Genomic DNA, 24,062 nt, shown 5'->3' with positions numbered 1-24,062 from the left:
ACAGTAGCTAAAAATCTTCTCACAAAAAATATACCAGGCTCCGAAGGTTTTTATATTACGTTACACCCAATGTTCAAGAAATGAACCAGTTTGATTCTAAACAAACAATTTCAGAGAATGGAAAGAGAAAAAAGCCTTCTGTGTTCATGTTCATTCTAGGACAGAGGCCTGTGTCAGTAACGGAAAAGGACAGTGATGAGAAAGGAAAACTACAGGACTTTATCTACAGAGAAACCCCCAACTAATCTATAGATTAATTGCTAGAAATAATGAGGATTTAGCATAATGTCTGGATATAATATGAACAGACAAAAATTAATAATATTTCTATACACTGGCAACATGTAAATATGTAATTTAAATTTTTATGTACAGTAGCAATAAACTTTATGAGGAACCTGATGAAAAATCAAACAAAATATGGGCCAGACTTCGATGGTAAAAATTGTGAAACTTTATATGGAAGACATTAATGCCAAAATGAATAGATACCCTGTGATAATGGATTCTGCAGAGATATCAGCTCTCTTAATTTATATTTAATTCTAATAAAAGTCCCCACAGGGTCCTCTGTGGGACTTAAACTGATTGTGGAATTTATGTGGAAGAGCAAGGGCTAAGAACAGGCAAGATGCAGTAAAGAACTGCGGAGGTGCCGTGGGTGAATCTCAAAGCATCGTACCGATAGAAGGAAGCCTGGCATAAGAGACTGATGTTACAATACATTTGTATGAAGTTCTAGAAAATGCATAATAGTAGCAATAGCTAGCACGCTGGTACTTAACTGTGGCCTCCTCCAAGACGCATAGTGAAACCTCAACAGCCGTGATCCTAGCAGCAGTCAGCATTTATCCAGCACTTCCTTTGAACCAGACACTGCTCTAAACGCTTTTTGTTTAACTCATGTAATTTCTCTATCACATGTTTCAAGAGTGTCTCACTAGCTTGTTTCATGGTGAAGAGTCATTGCCTTTGTTTTTCTAATTAAATTTTGGTGTGCTTCCTGTGTACTTAGTTTGTAGCTGTTATAAAATTTTATCCCCCTTATTGTCCATTAAGGACAAAAGCATTAGTTAAAGGTGGTGGTTAAAAATAGGCTGAGTTTATGATGAAAAAAAAAATGAAGATAATTTATACCTAGAGCAGAGCCTGGCACAGCAAAGGCACCAATCCGCATTCACTCAGTTGTCGAAGAGTGACATTCTTCATTCTTCATTGGATACAGTTCTGAAGGCCAAAGACCCAGCAGGTGGAGTGGAGTGCAAGAGGTGGAGTGTCTGTATAGCCTCGATGTAAAGAGAGAGAGAGGAAGAGCACTGGTTGAGAAGGTGCATGGGACCTGTGTACGTGTCCTGAGAGAGCCTCTGCATCTGACGTGACTCAGGAGGGCCAGGAACCAGTGAAAGGGTTTAAGGAACAAGCAAGGTCAGTTTTTGTGCAGATGAATCTCTGTCACACGTCCTTGTTGATTGGACAGGCTTGAGTACCCACTGTTCTTCTAGGTCCTCTCTGCATGTCACTTCCTGCCCAGGCCTCTCCTGGCAGCCTGGGCCAGATGCCCATCTTCTGCATTCTCAGGTCCCACACTCTTCACATGTCGTATCCATCCCATCCTCCTGTCTGGTTGGTGTACTGGTCTCCATCCCCAAACAGCCTTCTTTGAGAGCAGAGACTAGGTACACAGTAGGTGCTCAATGAATAATTGAACGCATGAGTGCAGTGGTCAGTACATGTCCCTCTGTAAAGTCATGTACCTACGTGTTTTTCCTGAGGACTGAGAAATGGAGGGAATGGAACTGAAGCAGCAAGTAGGTGGAACCAAATGGTGGCCCTGGCTCCACTTCTGACCAAAGACAGTGCTCGCTGGAAACACGCTTTCTTAACTACCATTCCTTTCCTTGTCGCCTCCGCTCTGCTCACCATTTTTACACACTCCCTGCCCCTGTACTTTTTTTTTTAATCAGTAGTTGCACTTTTGTTATAAACAGTAACAAATTATTACTGAAAATAGTGTTTTCCCAAAAGACTGCATCAGTTAATCCTCTACTATTTTATATAGGTTCTCTTTAACTTTTTTGTTCTCAGAATCTTGGCTTTTATTGTCAAGTACATGATAGTCAATTATTTTTTCTTATTATCTGTTTTATACATATTAGTGTATACGTGTCAATCCCAATCTCCCAATTCATCCCACCACCACCACCCCCCCACCGCTTTCCACCCTTGGTGTCCATACGTTTGTTCTCTACATCTGTGTCTCTATTGCTGCCTTGCAAACCGGTTCACCTGTACCATTTTTCTAGATTCCACATACATGCATTAATATATGATATTTGTTTTTCTCTTTCTGACTTACTTTACTCTGTATGACAGTCTCTAGGTCCATCTAAGTCTCTACAAAGGACCCAGTTTTGTTCCTTTTTATGGCTGAGTAATATTCCATTGTATATATGTACCACATCTTGTTTATCGATTCGGCTGTCGATGGGCATTTAGGTTGCTTCCATGCCCCGGCTATTGTAAATAGTGCTGCAGTGAACAATGGGCTTGTGTCTTTTTGAATTATGGGTTACTCTGGGTATATTCCCAGTGGTAGGATTGCTGGGTTATATGGTAATTCTATTTTTAGTTTTTTAAGGAACTACCATACTTTCCTCCATAGTGGCTCTATCAATTTACATTCCCACCAACAGTGCAAGAAGGTTCCCTTTCCTCCACACCCTCTCCAGCATTTGTTTGTAGATTTTCTGATGATGCCCATTCTAACCAGTTTGAGGTGATACCTCATTGTAGTTTTGATTTCTCTCATAATTAGTGATGTTGAGCAGCTTTTCATGTGCCTCTTGGCCATCTGTATGTCTTCTTTGGAGAAATGTCTATTTAGGTCTTCTGCCCATTTTTGGATTGGGTTGTTTGTTTTTTTTAATACTGAGCTGCATGAGCTGTTTATATATTTTGGAGATTAATCCTTTGTCCACAGATTTGTTTGCAAATATTTTCTCCCAGTCTGAGGGTTGTCTTTTCGTCTTGTTTATAGTTTCCTTTGCTGTGCAAAAGCCTTTAAGTTTCATTAGGTCCCGCTTGTTTATTTTTGTTTTTATTTCCATTACTCTAGGAGGTGGGTCAAAAAAGATCTTGCTGCGATTTACATCAAAGAGTGTTCTTCCTATGTTTTCCTTTAAGAGTTTTATAGTGTCCAGTCTTACATGTAGGTCTTTTATCCATTTTGAGTTTATTTTTGTGTATGGTGTTAGGGAGTGTTTTAATTTCATTCTTTTACATGTATCTGTCCAGTTTTCCCAGCACCACTTATTGAAGAGACTATCTTTTCTCCATAGTATATCCTTGCCTCCTTTGTCATAGATTAGTTGGCCATAGGTGCGTGGGTTTATCTCTGGGCTTTCTATCCTGTTCCATTGATCTGTATTTCTGTTTTTGTGCCAGTACCATATTGTCTTGATTACTGTAGCTTTGTATTATAGTCTGAAGTCAGGAAGTCTGATTCCTCCAGCTCTTTTTTTCCCTCAAGATTGCTTTGGCTATTCGGAGTCTTTTTTGTCTCCATACAGATTTTAAGATTTTTTTGTTCTAGTTCTGTAAACAATGCCATTGGTAATTTGATAGCACAACTGTACTTCTATGTGCATATTTTACTCAAAGAACAAAAACAGTACGACCACAGAAGAAACTCTGGTGGAACTGAGCCTGGACAGGCCCTGGTTGGTGGTGGGGCTGGCAGTAGTCAGAATCCAAGAAGCTCAGTTTCTCCCACACTTGTTTCTTCTCTGTCTTCTCTCTCCAGCTTAGAGTCTGGAGACATTAATACTGGACACATCATGTTACGATCCAACTACAGTATAGTGTTCTCGGTACCTCGAGCCAGACTCTGCCCTGAGTCTTGTAATGAACTGACTCACATAGTCCTTGTAGCCACCCCATTGGCAGGCACTCTTCTTGCTTCATTTTTTTGCACATGAGGAAATTGAGGCACATATAGGTTAAGTAATGTGTCAGAAGTCTTGCAGAGGGACTGGGATGTGAACCCAAGCAGTCTGGCTTGCATCTCAGTCTCAGTTGTTACACTATTGGAAACAAATAAGCTTCCTTACAGAAAACATTCTCTTCTGTTGATTCACTGTTGCCTTCCTTCGGGGTGGGAGGGGCATCCCCCTCTCTGTCTACATACCTCCTGTTAATTGTATTGATATAATGTGGGCTCTGAGAGCAGCACGAGCAAAATGGGTCATGGCTTTTGACTTCAGGAGGGAGAAGTGAGGCAGGCAAGCATCAGTTTTTCTTAAGATTTAAACCCATATGGAGAAAAGACAGCCTCTTCAATAAGTGGTGCTGGGAGAACTGGACAGCTACATGTAAGAGAATGAAATTTAAAAAAAAAAAGAATGAAATCAGAACACTCCCTAACACCATACACAAAAATAAACTCAAAATGGATTGAAGACCTAAATGTAAGGCCAGACACTATAAAACTCTTAGAGGAAAACATAGGCAGAACAAACACTCTCTGACATACATCACAACAAGATCCTTTTTGACCCACCTCCTAGAGAAATGGAAATGAAAACAAAAATAAACAAATGGGACCTAATGAAACTTAAAACCTTTGGCACAGCAAAGGAAACCATAAACAAGACGAAAAGACAACCCTTCTGAAATGAGAGAAAATATTTGCAAATGAAGCAACTGACAAAGGATTAATCTCCAAAACATACAAGTAACTCATGCAGCTCAATATCAAAAAAACAACCCAATCCCAAAATGGGCAGAAGACCTAAATAGACATTTCTCCAAAAAAGATATACAGATTGCCAACAAACACATGAAAGGATGCTCAACATCACTAATCATTAGAGAAATGCAAATCAAAACTACAGTTAGGTATCACCTCACACCAGTCAGAATGGCCATCATCAAAAAATCTACAAACAATAAATGCTGGAGAGGGTGTGGAGAAAAGGGAACCCTCTTGCACTGTTGGTGGGAATGTAAATTGATACAGCCACTGTGGAGAACAGTATGGAGGTTCCTTAAAAAACTAAAAATAGAACTACTGTATGACCCAGCCATCCCACTACTGGGCACATACCCTGAGAAAACCATAATTCAAAAAGAGTCATGTACCCCAATGTTCACTGCAGCTCTATTTACAATAGCCAGGACATGGAAGCAACCTAAGTGTCCATCGACAGATGAATGGATAAAGAAGGTGTGGCATATATATACAATGGAATATTACTCAGCCAGAAAAGGAAACGAAATTGAGTTATTTGTAGTGAGGGGAATGGACCTAGAGTCTGTCATACAGAGTGAAGTAAGTCAGAAAGAGAAAAATACCATATGCTAACACATATATATGGAATCTAAAAAAAGAAAAAAGAATGGTTCTGAAGAACCTAGGGGCAGGACAGGAATAAAGACGCAGGTGTAAAGAATGGACTTAAGGACACGGGGGGGGGGGAAGGGTAAGCTGGGACAAAGTTGAGAGAGTGGCATGCACATATATATACTACCAAATGTGAAATATATAGCTAGTGGGAAGCCGCCACATAGCACAGGGAGATGAGCTCGGTGCTTTGTGACCACCTAGAGGGGTGGGATAGGGAGGGTGGGAGGGAGACGCAAGAGGGAGGAGATATGGGGATATATGTATATGTATAGCTAATTCACTTTGTTATAAAGCAGAAACTAACACACCACTGTAAAGCAAGTATACTTCAATAAAGATGTTAAATAAATAAATAAATAAATAAGATTTAAACCCATAGATACACAGAGATATGCCCTTCCTCTGAGGAGGGTAAAGGTGTCTAGTTATTTATAATTTATTCTTCAAATATCCCACTGCTTACTGTGTTGCAGGATAGTAGTTTCTTACTGAGCAAATGAAAGTACAGTCTGTTTTGAAGAAACCAAAAGGAAAATAGAGCTTCTGTTCAGGATATTAAGAAACTTGTATCTGTTCGAAGACCTTGTTGAGACTGTTGATGCAGGGGTCAAAAATATGGAAGTCTTGTGAAGAGTAAGAACCTTCGACCGAGTGCGTGCCCTCTGGGGTTGACCTCTGAGCTGCAGACCCGAGGCTGCAGCAACGGGAGCCCATGCTCAGAGGCATCAGCATTTAGTGCCTGTCTTCCTTCCTTTTGTGCTGAGTATAATTCGTAGGTTTACCCCATGGTCTGTGATGTGTGCCTGGCAAGAACACCATCGTTGTGGTGGTGTCACCCCAAGACAGACTATCAGTGCTGATTCCTTGGGCCTTTTCAGTTGATCAAACCCACTGTACCAAAGCGTTGCTTCAAAATATTAATAAAAACAGCTGTCATTAATGAGTGCTGCTAGGTGAGAGGTACCTAGTGGCTTGCTTTGTATATTTTAACTTACGTAATTCTCACAGCAACTCTGTTATTTTTGTTTCCATTTTACAGATGATCAAAGTGAGGCCTAGAAGGATTTAAAATTTTATTCAGTATTTTACAGTTAGTAAGTGGCAGAACCAGCATTCTGATTCCAAAGCCTGGACTCTCACTTCAGTATTCTTGCGTTTGCCTAGAACTATGGGCGTATTTTATATTACCATTTTCACTACTTTTGAAACTCTGCTGAAGAAGTACATCTTATTAGCATGTCAGTTTGTCTAACACTATAAATGTAAGTACCCAAAAAATTCTTTACTAGCCAGAGTGATCTGTTTATTCCATGCTACGTGAAGCTGGCCTTAAATATCTCCTTTCTCTGAATAGATGGATACTTTGAGAATGTTTGAATGAAAGACCTAGGCTGAATAAGCTGTGGATGCTGCCACAGAGGAAGGAAGGGCGGATGAGAGGATTTTACTTAGTTTTGCTTCCTATTTTCAAATGTGGCATAATCAATTTATCGCCTCTCAGACCTGCATCCACTTTCATTGCCTTCTCAGGAAAGAATGGATCTAGGCCCTTGCATTGTCTTTGTCAGCTGACTTGATGTGCAGCTGTTAGCAGAGGAGGTGGAGGCCTTTCAGCAGGAGTGGTTCTTGGTTCTTGCATGTTGCTGGCTTCTGCGGCCCCTGCACTGTGCACCAGCCAGCAGTTCACCCAGCGTGCCCTGTACAGCTCTGTAGGGATAGCTCTGTGAGACACCCCTGCCCTGGAGGGCGGAGGTCACGTTTGGTTTCCGGGCAGCACGGTGCCTTTCATTATGCTATGAAAGCTTTCAAATCTCTGCCTTTTTTCCTACACCCTTGCCATGTTTGCCCTGCCTAATTCAGTGCTTCTTGATCAGACTGGCTTCTTTCCTCTGTGCTTTGGTAACATCAATGCCACTGTGGAATCCCAAACTAAAATCATGTTCTGTGTCCATGGACTTGCAGTCTGCCACTTCCCAGCCCCTTCATGGGAAGTGTGGGATGTCTTCGACCGCTTTTTGGTACTTGTCTCCATTGACGTTAGAAATACTAGAAAATAGCAGTTCCCTTTCCTGTAAAACTACATGTACAGCTCTTGAGCCATATTGTTTCCTCCTGGTATTTAGTTTAATCTTTTTCGGTCCATTTGTGCTTCAGACCTTCCCTGGAACTCAGGGCTCATAATGATCAGCAGCTCTCGTTGACGCCTTGCGTGGCCGGGAGCTCGACTGTTCTGTCTCCCTGCCCAGCACCTCAAATGAGTGGGAGACTCCGCTTCTTATTATTTCCCTTCCTCAGCTTTCATCTAGTTCCTAATTCACATGGCTGTGTAAGAATTGCATCCAAGACACTTGTAATTAAGGTTCTGTGACACTTAATCAAATGCCTTCGTGGTTCCTGCATCAGAGCTACTGATGTCACTCGTGGATGCGTCCCGTGCAATGATGCTGAGCTTTCAAGGGAAGATTTGCTGTGTAGCAACCTGCTTATCCAAATTTTCCTAAAAGTTTTTAGTTTCGTGAGGTCTTGTAGGATTGATCTGGGTTTTAGGCTAAGAGCTGTGAACGTATTCTCAGCTAATACCCCTTTTCCAGTCTTCTTAACTGTTGATCCAGACGCCCCTTCCTGGAATCCAGGGCACTTGGAACTGCCAAGGGGCCTCCCCATGGCACCCGATGACACATGTTGGTTCTCACAGAAGATAGACTTCATTGTGTCCCCTTTGCCGTGTGGTCCAGTCTTACTCTCTCCTCTCGTCCTGCAGCTGTTAGACACGTACAACTGGCAACAGGGGGAACTAGGAGAGCTCCCAGCCTTGTTGAGGATGGAAGGGAGAAGCCAAGTTAGAAGAACCAGGAGAGTCGCACGGTGACATGGGTTGGTTTTCTCCCCCGACTAATCATCATATTTCGAAACATCTTGCCAAAAAGGTCTCTCCATCTAGTCACTCTCCTGAGATGTTAGTGGTCCTTTTTTGGTTTGGATATTTGGGTTGGGAGTGGGGAGTATTAAGCCCTGAAAAGCTTACCATGTGGAGGTAATTCTGATCCTAACATTTCATTCAACATTGCCATGAATGCTTTTTGCCCTAATTACAGTGTGCACCCCAGAGGCAGCTCTTCAACTTCAGGGCCGCACACCTCTTTCCGTATCTTTGCCTTGTTTTGACTGGGTGAGCATGGTCTCTAGGGGTCTTCAGTGATCACGCCAGCACTGCTGTTTGGGGAGGGTCATCCTGGTATTCCACCTACCATCGTTATTCATCATGTTGTGTTATGGACCCTTCAGGGTGCTATTTATAGATGTTCTAAATGTTTCTTATGCCATTGTTTTGCAGTTAAAATAAGACATAGAGTTGGCTTTTGAAAAGAATTAGTTACTTCATCAGTTTATGTATTGTTCAGTTTTGCTGTACAGTAAGCTATCCAACATCTTAGTGACTTAACAGCAACAAGCACTTATTTCTGACTCACGGCCAACTGTGGGTAAACTCTTTACCTTCTAGGGCATAGGCCAGGAGTGGCTCCTAGTTTGGGCATGCGAGTGTCTTTGTGATTGAAAATATTCTTGTTTTACTATTTTCTTTCAATTTTGTGAAAAAAATTTAGCACACTTGTGTTTGGTTTTAGCAGTTTTTTTAAATGTGGGAAAAAATCCACACTTCTTTAAAATGTACCTTTCTAATCTATTCATATTTTCTAAAATGATTGTTTTATGTCAAAAATATAACTTTTATCTGATTGCAAAAGTAATTTATGCTCAAGGCAAAAAACCTTGCATATATCTAAAAGAATGGACAAAAAACAATACATTGTAATTTTGTCACCCTTACATGACTACTCAATATTTTGGTGTAGTTCACTGAACTGGAAAGGAAGGGGTAAAACTATATTTACAGACACCATGATGGTTTATTTTGAACATTTTAAGAAATTTACAAAACTAGTAGAAATAATGTGAATTTTGCAAGGGCGGAAGGGAGAAATTCAGTATATAAAAACTAATTGTATTTGTATACACTAGCAACAAAAATTGTAAGTGAAATAAAAAAACAGTGCTTTTTATAATAACATCAGTAACGTCCAGCATTTAGAAAGACTTCCTCAGTGAAAGTTACAGAACATTGTTGGTAGAAATTAAAGGAGAAAAAAAATGGAGAGATCCACCGTGTGTTCATGGATTGGAAGACTCAATATTAAGATAGTCTCTCTACATTGATTTATAGATTTAACATGAATCTAATCAAAATCCCAACAGAGTTTTTGTAGAAATTGACAGAGTGTTTCTAAAATTTCCATGAAAATGAGATCAAATCTGGATAGCCAGAACAAACTTGAAAAGAACAAAGTCGGAGGACTTGCACTACCTAATTTCAAAATTTATGATAAAACTACAATAATCTTCCTTATCAATACCCCAATGACATTTTTTGCAGAAATGAAAAAATTCTAAAATTCATATGGAATCTCAAAGGACCTCAGATAAGCAAAACAATCTTGAGAAAGAACCACAAAATGGAGGCCTCACAATTCCTGATTTCAATATAAATTACAAAGGTACAGTAATCAAAACCCTGTGGTACAGGCATAAAGGCAGGCATGTAGAATAATGGAAAAGAATAGAAAGCCCAGAAATACACTCTGTGTATATGGTCAGATGATCTTGGACAAGGCTGCCAAAGCTGCACAGTGGGGAAAGGATAGTCTCTTCAACTAACAATGTTGGGAAAATTGGCTTTTGTTTTGCAAAAGAAAGAGGTTGGACCATTATCTTATACCATATACAAAAATTAACTCAAAATAAATTATAGACCTAAATGTAAGACCTGACACTGTAGAATTCTTAGAAGAAAACAAAGGGGGAAAGCTTCATGACATTAGATTTGGCAGTGATTTATTGAATATGACACCAAAAGCACAGGCAACAAAAGCAAAATTAGACAAGTGAGACTACATCATACTTAAAACTTCTTTGCAGTAAAGAAACAATAGAGGGAAAAGGCAACCTATGAAATTGAAGAACATATCCTCTTGTATACATCTGATCATGGGTTAATATCCAGAATATATAAATAACTCCTACAACTCAGTAACATTAAATAACCGAATTTAATAATCGGCAAAAAACTTTAATAGACATTTCTCCAAGGAAGATGCACAAATGGCCTATAAGTCCATTAAAAGATGTTCAGCATTACTAATTATCAGGAAAATGCAACTCAGAACCACAGTGGGATACCACTCACACCCATTAGGATGTCTATTATAAAAATTTTTCTTAAACAGAAAACAAATGTTGGTGAGTATGTAGATAGATTGGAACCCTTGTGCACTGTTGGTAGGAACGTAAAATGGTGCAGCAGCTATGGAAAACAGTATGGAGCTTCCTCAAAAAATAAAAAATAGAACCACCATATGATTTATGAATTCTATTTGGATATATATCCAAAATATTAAAGCAGGGATGCGAGCAGATATTGCCACACCAATAGTCATAGCAGCATTATTCACATTAGCCAGGAGGTCAGAGCAACTTAAATATCCATCGGTGGATGAATGGATAAAGAAAATATGGTGTGTATATATAGTGGAATACTGCTGAGCCTTAAAAGGAAAGGAAATTACGACATATTCTACAGCATATTCTTGAGGACATTTTGCTGTGAGAAATAAGCCAGTCACAGAAAGACAAATACTGTGTGATTCCACTTATATGAGGGATCTAAAATAGTAAACTCATAGAAACAGAAAGTAGAATGGTGGTTGCTCAGGATTGGGGGCAGGCAGGTGGTGAGTTGCTGTTAGGTGGGTGTAGAGCTTCAGTCATGCAGGATGGATGGGGACTTCTGGGGTCTGTGGCACAATAACGTACATGTGGTTGACAGTATTGTGCTGACCACCTGAAAATTGTTGGGAGGGTGAATCTTATATGTTGTTTTATAAGTACTCTAACTGAAAAAAATATATAATTAATCAACATAGTATAGAACTAGCAGAAGGATAGACAAATGGATTTACTCTACCAGATGGAGAGTTCAAAATTATATCCGTACACACATGGTCAGGTGACACTTGACAAAGGAGCTAGGGCAATTTAATAAGGAAAGGAAAATCTTTACAACAAATGGTACTTGAAAAATTAGGTAAGCATGTGGGAAAATGTGAACACCAACCTCCACTTCCACTACTTAGAAAAATTAACTTGAGATGGTACCTAGACCTAAAAATAAAAGGTAAAAGTATAAAGCTTCCCAAAGAAAACAAAGGAGTGTATTTTTTGAACCTTGGGGTAGGTAGAAATTTATAGGCAGGATTCAAAAAGCACTAGCTAGAGAGGAAAAGATAACAAAATGAATCTCATGAAAATGAAAAATTTCTCCTCATCAAGCACACTATTAAGGGTTTGAAAGTTGAGCCATAGACTTGGGATGAGTATTTTCAAACATATATCTTAAAAAAAAAGCTTGTATCCATAATATATAAAGAACTAGTATAAATCAGTAATAAAAAGGCAGCTCAAAAACTTGGACATATACTTCATAAGAGATGATATGCACATGTCCAAGAAGTCCAGGAAAGGTGCTCAACATAAGCCATCAGGTAAATGTAAATTTAACTTCATGATTCTACTTCACAACCATGAGAACAGCTACTGTAGAAAAGATTGTACCAAGTGCTGGTGGCAGGACTAGAATCTCATATATTGGTGATGTGGATGTGAAATATTATAATCACTTTGGCAGTTTCTTTGAAATTTAAACAGAATCTTACATAGTGGAAAAAGTAACATCTTTACTTTGGAAGAAGTTGATGGGCACCATCTTAACCAAGGACCAAAGTTAACACCATCAGTAGAGGACAGACTTCTGTGGAACCCCCACTGAAATGCATGGTCTGAATCTAATCATGAGGAAACATCAGAAAATCCAAGTTGAAGACAATCTACAAGATAACTGGCTTGTATTCTTTAAAATGGCCGGTTTCACGAGGGGCAGAAGCTGGGAAACTGGTCCAGGTCTAGGAGGGCAAAGAAAATCTGATAAATGCATGCATCCGTGGTCCTGGACTGGATCATAGACTAGGAAGACAAAATAACTGCAAAGGAAGTTACTGAAATAATTGGCACTATTTGAACATGGACTTTGAATTAGGTAATAGTATATCATTGTTAAACTTCCTGATTTTGAGAATTTACATTATGTAAGAGAATATCTCTGTTTTTAGGAAATACTTTGAAATATTTAGGTATAGAGGAACATGGTACCTGCAATTTACTTTCAAATGATTAGGAAAAAACATACTTACATAAAGAAAGCAATGGGGTCAAATGTAAGTGGTGAGTTTGGGTAAAAGTTATATGGGAGTTCTGTACTATTCTCGCAGATTTTCTGTAAATTTGAAATTACATCCAAAAAGTTCAAAAGGAGAAATATATCAAACAAAGTGTTTGATATGTGGAGAATCAATGTACTCTCACCTCATTGATGAGCCCTTTAGTTTTATTCAGTAATGTGAATACAAGTCATTCAGTCATCAGTTTTTAATCTAGGAGTTTAAGAAAAAGAATGACCAGAAACTAGGTTTTTGTCTTAAAGTACTTTGAGTCTAGTTGAGGAGAAAAGAGCTGTGCATACACAATCTGAACAAAGTAAAATAATAAATAAATTCATTGTGTTTGGTATGTGATATGCTCTAAAACAAGTATTGGCAGATATTTTCTGTAAAGGGCCAGATAGAAAATATTTTTAGCCATTATGGTCTCTGTCACAACTGCTCAGCCATGCTTTTATAGTATGGAAGCAGCCATAGACAATACACATATAAATGAGTGTGTCTCTGTTCCAGTGAACGTTATTACAAAGAGACTGCAGGCTGCATCTGGCCCAAGGGCTGGCCTATATTTACCCCCACTCTAAAATGTTAACAGGGTGGAGTTTTCCTAGGAACAGCTAGAGAATAGGGTGGTTAGTGGTGAAGGGTGTGGGCTCTGGAGCTACTCACACCTGGGTTCAAACCCTGTCAATGCTACTCACCAGTTACATGACACTGGGGGAGCTTCATACCTTTGCTTTCTCATTTGTGAAATGGGAATAATAAGAGTGGCTCCTCCACAGAGCGTGTAGAAGATCGTGGGTGTAGTGGTATCCTGACTGCAGACTTCTAACTGGTTTCCTGGCTCCTACTCTGATTCTCCTGCAGTCTCCTTCACAACATCCAGAATGAGCCCTCCAAAACGGAATCAGATCATGTCATCCATGCTCACCCTTCTTCCCCCATGCTTCCCTGTCAAAGTTAGAATGGTAGCCAAGCTCTGTACCACTCCTGTAAAGCCCTCATCCTGGTGAGTCCCTCTGCTGGTGTTGTGTGCATTGTGCCAGCACCATCCTCATTCACAGTGCAGGGCCTTTGAGCTGGCTTTTCCCTCTGTCTTGGAGATTCTCATCTTACTATTCAGATTTCACAGTAAGAGAGCTCTTCCCTGGCTTCACAGTTAAGTAGGCACTCAACCTTTTTATCTTATTTTCATTCTTACCCCCTTTGATTGTCTGTTGTCTGTCTTTAACCCTTTAGAAAGTGAGCTGCATGAGACACAATACCTTGTCCACCTGATTCTCCACGCCAAGCCCTGAGGACACCACCTTACAAAATCTGCAGTAAAATATCATTTGTGGAGTTAACATAATGGGTTCATACACACAAAATACCTAACATAGTGACTGCCCCATAACTGATATTTGGAAAGTGTTAGCCAAGATCATTACCATACAGCCTGTAAGGTGTACATACTTACCTTAACAGAACATTGAAATGAATTAAGAAGCTTGAAAATGTGACCTGTGAAGAAATATCTGAAGATCCATGTCCTTTCACTCTAAGAAAAGAAAAATCACAGCGATTTACATCCCGTATCTGATTATTTATACAGATCTAGGGTAATAAAATGAACAGTTAAAAGTCTGTGAATGAATTTGAATGCCTTTTTCCTGGAGCTTTCAAACTAGCAGGTTTACACTTATTGTCCTTCCTTCCCCACTCATCCATTTGTGACAGTTTCTGTAGGATGATAAACTCTTTCACAGGACCAGAAAGAAAGCAGAAAAGCTTGGGGCCTTCGGGCTGTCCCTGAACAATGGAGTGATTTAGCTTTCGCTTTGTTTCAGACGTCCATACAGAAGCTGTCCAGGCTGCGCTCGCTAAACACAAAGAAAGGAAGATGGCAGTGCCTATGCCTTCCAAACGCAGGTCCTTGGTTGTGCAGACCTCGATGGACGCCTACACACCCCCAGGTGAGCAGCAGGTCCCGTCTGCTTCATGAAGTCAGTGCCAGCAACTACGATCTTTCTAACTTTCAAAATCATGGTGCTGTAATTCAGATTTTGAGAACCAGAAGTCCAGAAATAGTAAATACGCTCTAAATAAAACTTGGAAGGAAAATTGGCATGATTATATATATGTCTATATAAATAAGTGTTTTTAAACTTTTCATTTAGACTCAAATATGATACAGACTTTTTTTTAAATCCTATAAAATTTTATTTAATTCTTTACAAAGCAAGAGAAGAGTTTGTACATCCATCCTTCTAACCGAAGCTGGATTTCTCTTCTGCTTAGACTGGTGTATGCATATTCTCAAGTCTTTAAAATGTCAGTAGGTTGTAATGTTCTGTTAAGAAATTGAATGAATTGAAAAATATAGGCAGTTACTTAAATCTGGTGTCATCAATTTTTCCTGTGAAGTGCAGGTAGTATTTTGGGGTATCACAGCTGCTTGCTCTGCTATTGTGGTGCTGAAGCAGCCATGGGCAACATGTCAGTGAAAGGCATGGCTATGTGTCAATAAAACTTTAGTCACAAAAACAGGCAGAGGGTTTGGTCCACAGGCCTGCCAACCCCTGATCTAAATGGTTGAAGGTAATATCCCATTGTATTTCTGCTTTTGTTTAATCTTGAATTTTATATAACTACCTAAGATCTCTACTTAACTCTACCCAAATAATTATAATCTGTATCTCGTGATCTTCAAAACTGAAGTGAAACATGAAGTTAAACGTCCAGGTATCTATTAGAAACATGAAAGATTGAACCTAATTTACTTGAATTTTGTGTGTGTGTGTTTCTGGTTCCAACATTACTCATGTCGTTGTTGCCACTCTGTCTTTTCTGCAGATCTAAGTTACCTGGCACACCCCTTTGTTCATAAGAGAAATTTAGGGTGCAGTAAGAATAGTTGAACATACATAGCATTTTTTGGAGTCTTTTGAAGTTAGTCATGAGTGTTTGCAAACAGTGAGGGTAATAGAAGCACACGCTTCAACTCACAGATGTGGTCAAGTGTATCCAATACTGCTTGAAACAACTCTTAAGTCTTCAGCTTTATATGCCTTTAAAAGTGAAAGTCCTGAGCTTTGTAAGACAAAACTGAAATAATATAAAACTTAGTTGTTTTGTTTTGTCTAAACAGATAATACCACAAGTGTTCTTTATCTCAAGAATATAATATTCTAATAGGAAAGGGTGTCCTTTTTGCCAATTTCCTTCCTTTTTGTTGAGCCACAGCATGTATTTTGGACTCTTTTTAAATCAGCATAATTAATATACTTAATCCTATTTAGTTTATGGTTATAATTTGCCAAAATTTATAAGTGGTGAAGAATTATTTTGTATGTGTTTATACAACAAACAGAATGGACTTATAAGAATAACAAACCCCACTTAAAATATATTTTAGCCAACTCTTTGGAACTAGACAGTATTCAGGGAGATGGACATTTTTCTGAGCCACTTTTTATGGGAAATGTTGAGTCTAAAATACAAGGTGCAATGTGATTATTTGTGTATGTGCTTTTTCACATGTTGAATCCATCCTCATGAGTGTTGTGTCATGCATGATGAAAGACAAAACTTTCAGGAGAACGAACCTTGTACAAAGGTCTTTGGAAAATATAAAAGAATGTTATTGGGAATGAGTGTCATTTTTGGTGCAACATTTGCATTTAATTGTTTGGTTAGCATTTTCATGTACACCATATAATACATTTTGTGAACTGTCATTCAGGAGTCCTAGTAACAGTATCACATGGGATAGTTTTGTACAATCATAAATGCCAACACCATCATCATAAAAATGTTCATTCATAACCTATTTTGTGCTTATCAGGAGTCTACATATTTGTAACTGTACTTGCTTGAAGAAAATCGTGGCTCAGCTTCATTTTCTCTCACTCTCTTTTCCTTGGTTGCTGATAGCATTTGTTAGAACTAATTTTGTGTCCAGTTTTCTTCAGAGAATATTCCTGAAGTTTATATTCTCTGCATAAAGTGATTGGTTGCTGACTAGTATCATAGTTTCTAGAAAAGATATGATTAGGATCGTTGCAATGCCAGTCTTCTATAGATGAAACTTTGCTTTATTTTTCACGTACAAAAATATAAGAAGAATTTGTCAGTACTTTTGCTTCCAGCCATAATGAAATAACTTACCAGACTAACCCATACACCATAAACAACTATAAAGCTGCACAAAACAAATGAGATGACTGCTTTTAGGCAGTGGACCTCATTCAGGGAATCAAATGAAAATATGTCAAAGAACTAAATGAAAATATTATCTTAATACTTGAGCTGATCAGGGAAAGGAAAAAATATTTTTAAAATTAATAGAAACTCTAGAAATGAAAAATATAATACAGAAATGATATTTTACTAGATCAGCTTAGCATCAGATTGGAGAAGTAGGATAAAAGAGTGTGAACTTAGATAAAGAGAAATTAACCAAACTGAAGAATGAGGAGTCAAAAGATAAAAGAAAAATTAACAGAACCTCAAGCATCTGTGATACAATGTTAACATACTTATAATTGGAATCCAAGAAGGAAAAGAGAGTGAGAAAAGGGAAGAAAAACTACTTAAGGAAATAAGGGTCACAAACTTCTCAGATTGATGTAAAACACCACCTCACAGATCCCAGAAGTTCAGTGAATGCCACGCAGATTAAGTATGAAAAGAATCATCCCTAAATTAATAATAGTCCAAGTGCTGAAATCCAAAGATTAAGAGGAAATCTTGAAAGTCATCAAAGGAAAACATATATTGCATACAGAAGAATGGTCATATGAATTATGAATACTTATGTGAAGATGCAGTAAAGGCCAGAAGACAATGAGAAGACATTTTTATAAAGTACCAAAAGGAAAAAACTGAAACTGTCAATTCATACTCAGTGAAAATATACTTCATAAACGAGGGTGAAAAAAAGGCATAATGAGACACATGAAAGCTCAGAGAATATGGTGCCAGCAGAACTGCAAACGCACTAACAGATGTCATTTAGGCTGATGGGAGATGATCCCAGATAAAAATTTACATCTATGAAAAGGAAAGAAGAACACTGGAAACAGTAAATAACTGGATAAACGTAAAATTCTATGCTTTTTCTTGTAATTTTCTTTAAAACAACAATTGCACAAAAGACAAGGCCAGGTGAATGGAATTATACTGTTGTATGGTTATGAAGTAGGAAGCAGAAAATGGAAAGAATGAAATGAATAGTGTCAGGTGTGATGTGAGATGGGAGAGAAAGTTTGTAGTGTCAGATTTGAAGAGCAAACAGTTACAGTATTGACCCCATATGGACCCATTGAGGATTCATATTCTTAGCCCTAAAGTAACCACTAAAAAAAATGAGAAGAGGTATAGGTAAGAATTTAATAGAGAACATAAAATGAAACTCTTAAAAAATATTTGGGGGGCTTCCCTGGTGGCGCAGTGGTTGAGAGTCCGCCTGCCGATGCAGGAGACATGGGTTCGTGCCCCGGTCCAGGAAGATCCCACATGCCGCAGAGCGGCTAAGCCCGTGAGCCATGGCCGCTGAGCCTGCGCATCCGGAGCCTGTGCTCCACAATGGGAGAGGCCACAACAGTGAGAGGCCCGCGTACCGCAAAAAAAAAAAAAAAATTTGGTTAATAGAAACAAAGGTGGGAAAAATCAACAACAGAGATTAAAATAGGAGGAAGGAATGGAAAACAAATAGCAAAATGTTAGATGTAAACTCACTTGTATCAATTATTACAATAAATGTAAATGGACCAAACGCCCACTTAAAAGATATTGTCAGACTGAATAAAAAAGGAAGATACATCTATATGTTGTCTACAAGAGACAAACTTGAATATAAAAACAAGGATAGTTAAAAATAAAATGATGAAAAAATATACAATGCAAACATAAAGCATAGGAAGGTGAACAAGTCTATATTAATATCAGACAAAGTAGACAGCAGGACAAAGTGGTACCAGATATAAAGATGAACATTGCATATTGGAAAATGAGCAATTCACCAGGAAGTTATAACAATGAATATTTATATACCTAAAAACAGAGCATTATAATTTATAAGGCAGAAACTGGCGTAATGAAGGGAAAAATAGAAAAAACAAAAATAATAATTGGAGCTTCTTAAAATATTCTTCTTAAATAATCATAAGAAAATTGTCAAAACAACACTCTCAACCAACTTGATGTAGTTGATACTTACAGAATATTATGCCCAACTATTGCGGAAAACACATTCCTTTTTAATACCATTCTTGGGGTATAATTTACATCCCATAAAATTAGCACATTGTAAGTGTATAATTTAATGACTTGTAGTAAATATATAGATTGTGAAGCTATTGGTGCAGTCCAGTTTTAAAGCATTTCCTTCTGCCCGGAAAGTTTCCTTGTGCCCATTTGCAGTTAATTCCCATTCTCACACCCAGGCCTAGGGAGCATTTGATCTGATTTATACACCTCTAAGAATATTCTAGACATTTTGTAAATGAATTAATAAACTATATCCTTCTGTATCTTCTTTAGCATGTTTTTGAGCATCCATTTTGTAGCATCAGTAGTTCATTCATTCTTATTGCAGAATTGTATTCTATTAGATAGATATGCCACATTTTGTTTATCCAGTCACTAGTTGATGGATATTTAGCTTGTGTCCACTCTTCAGCTATTATGAATAATGCTGCTATCAACAGTTATGCACATATATTTGTGTATATATATAATTTCATTTATCTTGGGTAGATTCCTAGGAGTGGAATTAATGAGTCTTATGGTAAGTTTATGTTTGACTTTTAAGAAACTGTCACATTGTTTCCATAATGGCTATACCATGTTATATTCTGACCAGCAACGTATAAAGATTCCAGTTTCTCAGCATCCTCACCAACACTTGGTATTGTCCTTATTTTTTTAATAGTCGTTCTAGTGGATATGAAATAGTATTTCATTATGGTTTTAATTTTCATTTCCCTAATGACTAATGATGCTAAGGATCTTTTTGTGTGCTTGTTAGCCATTTGTATATATTCACTGGTGAAATGTCCCGATTTTTTGCCCATTTTTATTTATTTTTTATTTATTATTTTTTTAATTTTATTTATTTATTTTTGGCTGCGTTGGGTCTTCGTTGCTGCACGTGAGCTTTCTCTAGTTGCGGCGAGCAGGGGCTACTCTCCGTTGCGGAGCGTGGGCTTCTCATTGCAGTGGCTTCCCTCATTGTGGAGCACGGGCTCTAGGCATGCGGGCTTCAGTAGTTGCAGCACGCGGGCTCAGTAGTTGTGGCTCACGGGCTCTAGAGCACAGGCTCAGTAGTTGTGGCACACAAGCTTAGTTGCTCTGCGGCATGTGGGATCTCCCAGGCCAGGGATCGAACCCGTGTCCCCTGCATTGGCAGGCGGATTCTCAACCACTGCACCACCCGGGAAGCCCTTTTGCCCATTTTTAAAATGAGTTGTCTGTCTTCTCACTGGTTAAGAGTTCTCTATGTAATCTGAATACAAGTTCTTTATCAGGTATACAATTTGCAAACTGTAGTTTGTCTTTTCTTAATGTTGTCTGTGGTGGAGAGAATTATGGCCCCCTCCAAAGATATCCGTGTCCTAATTTCTAGAACTTGTGAATATATTACCTTACATTGTAAAAAAAGACTTTGCAGTTATGATTAAGTTAAGCATCTTGAGATAGGGCAGTTATCCTGGATTAACCAGGTGGGCCCACTGTAATCAAAGAAGTCTCTATTCAGGCAGAGAATGAGAAATACAATACTGTGTAATCTCAGTCACATGTGGAATCTTAAAAAAAAAAACTCACAGAAAAAGAGATCAGGTTTGTGGTTACCAGAGGCAGGGAGTGGTGGGAGAGGGAATTGGAGGAAGGTGGTCAAAAGGCAAAAACTTCTTGTTATAAGTACTAGGGATGTGATGTACAATATAACTATAGTTAACACTGCTATATGATCTATGTGTAAGTTGTTAAGAGAGTAAAATTTAAGAGTTCTCATCACAAGGAAGAAAGTTTTTTTTTCTATTTATTTTATATGAGATGATGGATGCTAACTAAAGTTACTATGGTAATTATTTCCTAATATATGTAAGTCAAACGATTATGCTGTACACTTTAAACTTATACAGTGATATATATAATTATATTTCAATAAAACTGGAGGAAAAAAGGTCCTTAGGGAAAAGTATCAAAGTAAAAAAAAAAAAAAAAAAGATAATGAACCAGAGGTTGGAGGGATACACTTTAAAGATGGATGAAGGGGCCATGAGCTGGTGACACAGGTGGGCTCTAAGAAGGTAGAAAAGGTAAAGGAGTGGATTCTCCCTTGAAGCCTCCAGAAGGAATAAAACCCTGCCAACACTTTGACCTTAGACTTCTGACCTCCAGAACTGTTAAGATAATAAATATGTGCAGTGTTGTAAGCCACTGAATTAGTGGCGACTTGTTATGTTACCCATAGCTTAAGAGTTTTCCATTTTGATGAAGTTCAATCCATCAGTTATTTTATGGATTGTGCTTTGGGAAGTTTCAGAAATTTTATAGTTTTAGTTCTTTCATTCAGGCCTGTGATCCATTTTGAATTAGTTTTTATTTATGGCATGAGGTAAGGATCTATGTTTTTTATTTTGGTTTGGTTTTTTGATACGTGAATATTCAGTTGCCCAGCCCATTTGTTGAAAAGATGATCTTTTTCTCATTGAATTACCTTGGGATCTTCGTCAAAAATAAATTGACCATGATCATAAATGTAAGACTATATTTCTGGGTTCAGTTCTGTTCCATTGAAATATATGCCTATTCTTGTGCTAATATCACTATCTTGATTACTTTAACTTCATAGTAAGTTTTAGTATCAGGTAATGAAGTCCTCCATCTTCCTCAGAATTATTCTGGCTATTCTCAGGCCTTTGCATTTCCAAATAAATTTTAAAATAAGCTTTCAATTTCTTAAAAAAAAGCCTTCTGGGATTTTACTAGGTATTGTCTTAATTTTTTGTTAGATATATTGCTAAGTGTTTTATCCTTTTTGATGCTGTCATGATGCAGTTTTTTTCTTAATTTCATTCTCTTATTGTTCAGTGCTAGTATCTTTTAAAGATATTTCATATCTTTTTTTGGTGGTCCTGTGAATTTAAGAAGTCAGATGTATAACTATGCAACTCTTTTCACCTGCCACAGTGACAACGCATGCTAACTGATTGGATGGCTGGATTTTGACTTCTGACTACTAGATCAACGTGTGCTTGTTCCCTGGGAGGTGGGAATAATTTGCAGTCTGTCCAGCCAGAAAAGGGTGTGGGGGAGCATTGATGCCTATCTGCTTTGATAAGAGATATCTTGGTTCTCTCACTCTGTGTGCTTGTCCCACTGCAGAAGTTCATCTTGTCCCATTGTCTTTTAGTCCTCTCAACAGAGGCATTCCCCATTAAAGAACTTTCTTGGAGGCTCCACTCAACAAATTTTGATTAAGTCCCCCCCCAACCCCCCACTTCAAGGATAACTGGAAAATTAGCTGGGCACATTGATGACTTTGTCAATGCAGAGGTAGTTCTGGATGCTGAGAATATCCGGGTGCTGGCAGATTCATTGTCTGGTGAGAGCCTTCTTCCTCATAGTCGTCCATGTTCTCACTGTGTCCTTATATGGCAGAAGGGGCTAACTCATTTATTAATTCAAGAATTTTTCCATGTGTTCCTTAGAATTTCCTACATATAAGATCATGTCATCTGTGAATAAAGACCGTTTTACAACTTCCTTTCTAATCTGGATGGATGCCTTTAATTTTTACTTTTCCCTGTAGTTCACTGGCCAGAACCTGCTGGATAATGTTGAACAGAAGTGGCAAGAGGGGACATTCTTGCCTTGTTCTTATCTTAGGGGAGATGTATTCAGTCTTCTACCAGTATATACAGTGTTAGCTATGGGTTTTCATGAATGCCTTTCATCAGGTTGAGGAAGTTTCCTTCCATTCCTGCATTGTTGAGAGGCTTTATCATGAGTGGGTGTTAGGTTTTGTAAAATACTTTTTCTGACTTTTAAGGTTAACATACTTTTTTTTTCTCTTTATTCTACTAATATGATATATAACATTAATTCATTTTTGAATGTCAGATTAACCTTAATTCGTGTTCATATGTGTAATCCTGGTTACCACTTGGTCATTTTATATGTTGCTTGATAATGTTTGCTAATATTTTTGAGGATTTTAGTGTCTATATCATGAATGATATTGTTCTGTAGTTTTCTTATGAAAAGATGGGGTGGGAAGTGAAAGATTGATATGTAAAGGGGCATGAGAAAACTTTTGGGGAGGTGGTAGTGTTCTGTGTGGATATACGGGTGTATACATTTTTCAGAAGTCTTAAGTCTGAGGACTTGAATAGATATTTTTCCAAAGAAGATATACAAATGGCCAATAATTACATTTAAAGATACTCAACATCACTGATCATTAGGGAAATGCAAATCAAAATTACAAAGAGATACAACTTCACACCCATGAGGATGGTTACTATCAAAAAAAAAAAAAGGAACAGAAAATAACAAGTGTTGGTAAGGATATGAAGAAATTGGAACCCTGTGCACTCTTCGTGGAAATGAGGTGCATAGAGGTGCAGCCTCTATGGAGAACAGAATGGCAGTTCCTCAAAAAATTAAAAATAGAATTTACTATATGATCCAGTAATTCCACTTCAGAGTACATACCCAAAAGAATTTAAAGGAGACTCTCAAAGAGATATTTATATACCTATGTTCACAGCAGCATTATTCACAACAGCAAAAACATGGAAGCAACCCAAGTGTCCACAGCAGTTGAACGGATAACAACATGTGGTCTGTACATATCATGGAATGTTATTCAGCCTTAAGAAGGAAGGAAGTTCTGACACATGCTGCAAAGTGGATGAACCTTGAAGACATTATGCCAAGTGAAATAAGCCAGTCACAGAAAGACAAAAGTGCGATTCCACTTACATGAGGTACTTAGAGTAGTCAGAATTACACAGAGAGAAAGTAGAGTGGTGGTTGTCAGGGGATGTGGGGGGAAGGGGCAATGGAGAGTTACTGTTTAATGGGGACAGAGTTTCAGTTTTACAAGGTGAAATGAGTTATGTGGATGGATGGTGGTGAAATGAGTTATGGGGAGGGTTGTCCAACATTATGAATGTATTTAATATCACTGAACTGTACACGTAAAAATGGTTAAAATGGTAAAATTTACGTTATGTGTATTTTACCACAATTTTGAAAAAATTCTTAGGTGTGAATTCCAAAAATATAAATTTTACTTTTATGTAAATTTTAATTCTAAGTTATTTTAAAAGGAA

General features: G+C 38.1%; 1 protein-coding gene across 2 annotated transcripts in view; it reads left to right on the top strand.

Annotated features, from left to right (window-relative positions):
- Positions 1-24,062, top strand: part of DIP2C (disco interacting protein 2 homolog C) — a 362,563-nt gene that overhangs the window by 200,287 nt on the left and 138,214 nt on the right. For both annotated transcript variants that reach the window (XM_082847813.1, XM_082847812.1), the window contains one exon: positions 14,562-14,687. In XM_082847813.1, coding sequence (XP_082703939.1) covers positions 14,562-14,687 — 126 coding nt within the window. The remainder of the gene's footprint in view (positions 1-14,561; positions 14,688-24,062) is intronic.

The sequence above is a fragment of the Leucopleurus acutus genome, assembly GCF_964270905.1.
Source record: "Leucopleurus acutus genome assembly, chromosome: 1".
Lineage (NCBI taxonomy): Eukaryota > Metazoa > Chordata > Mammalia > Artiodactyla > Delphinidae > Leucopleurus > Leucopleurus acutus.
Note: the sequence above shows the minus strand (reverse complement) of the source record. Positions and strands in the feature narration are given on the sequence as shown.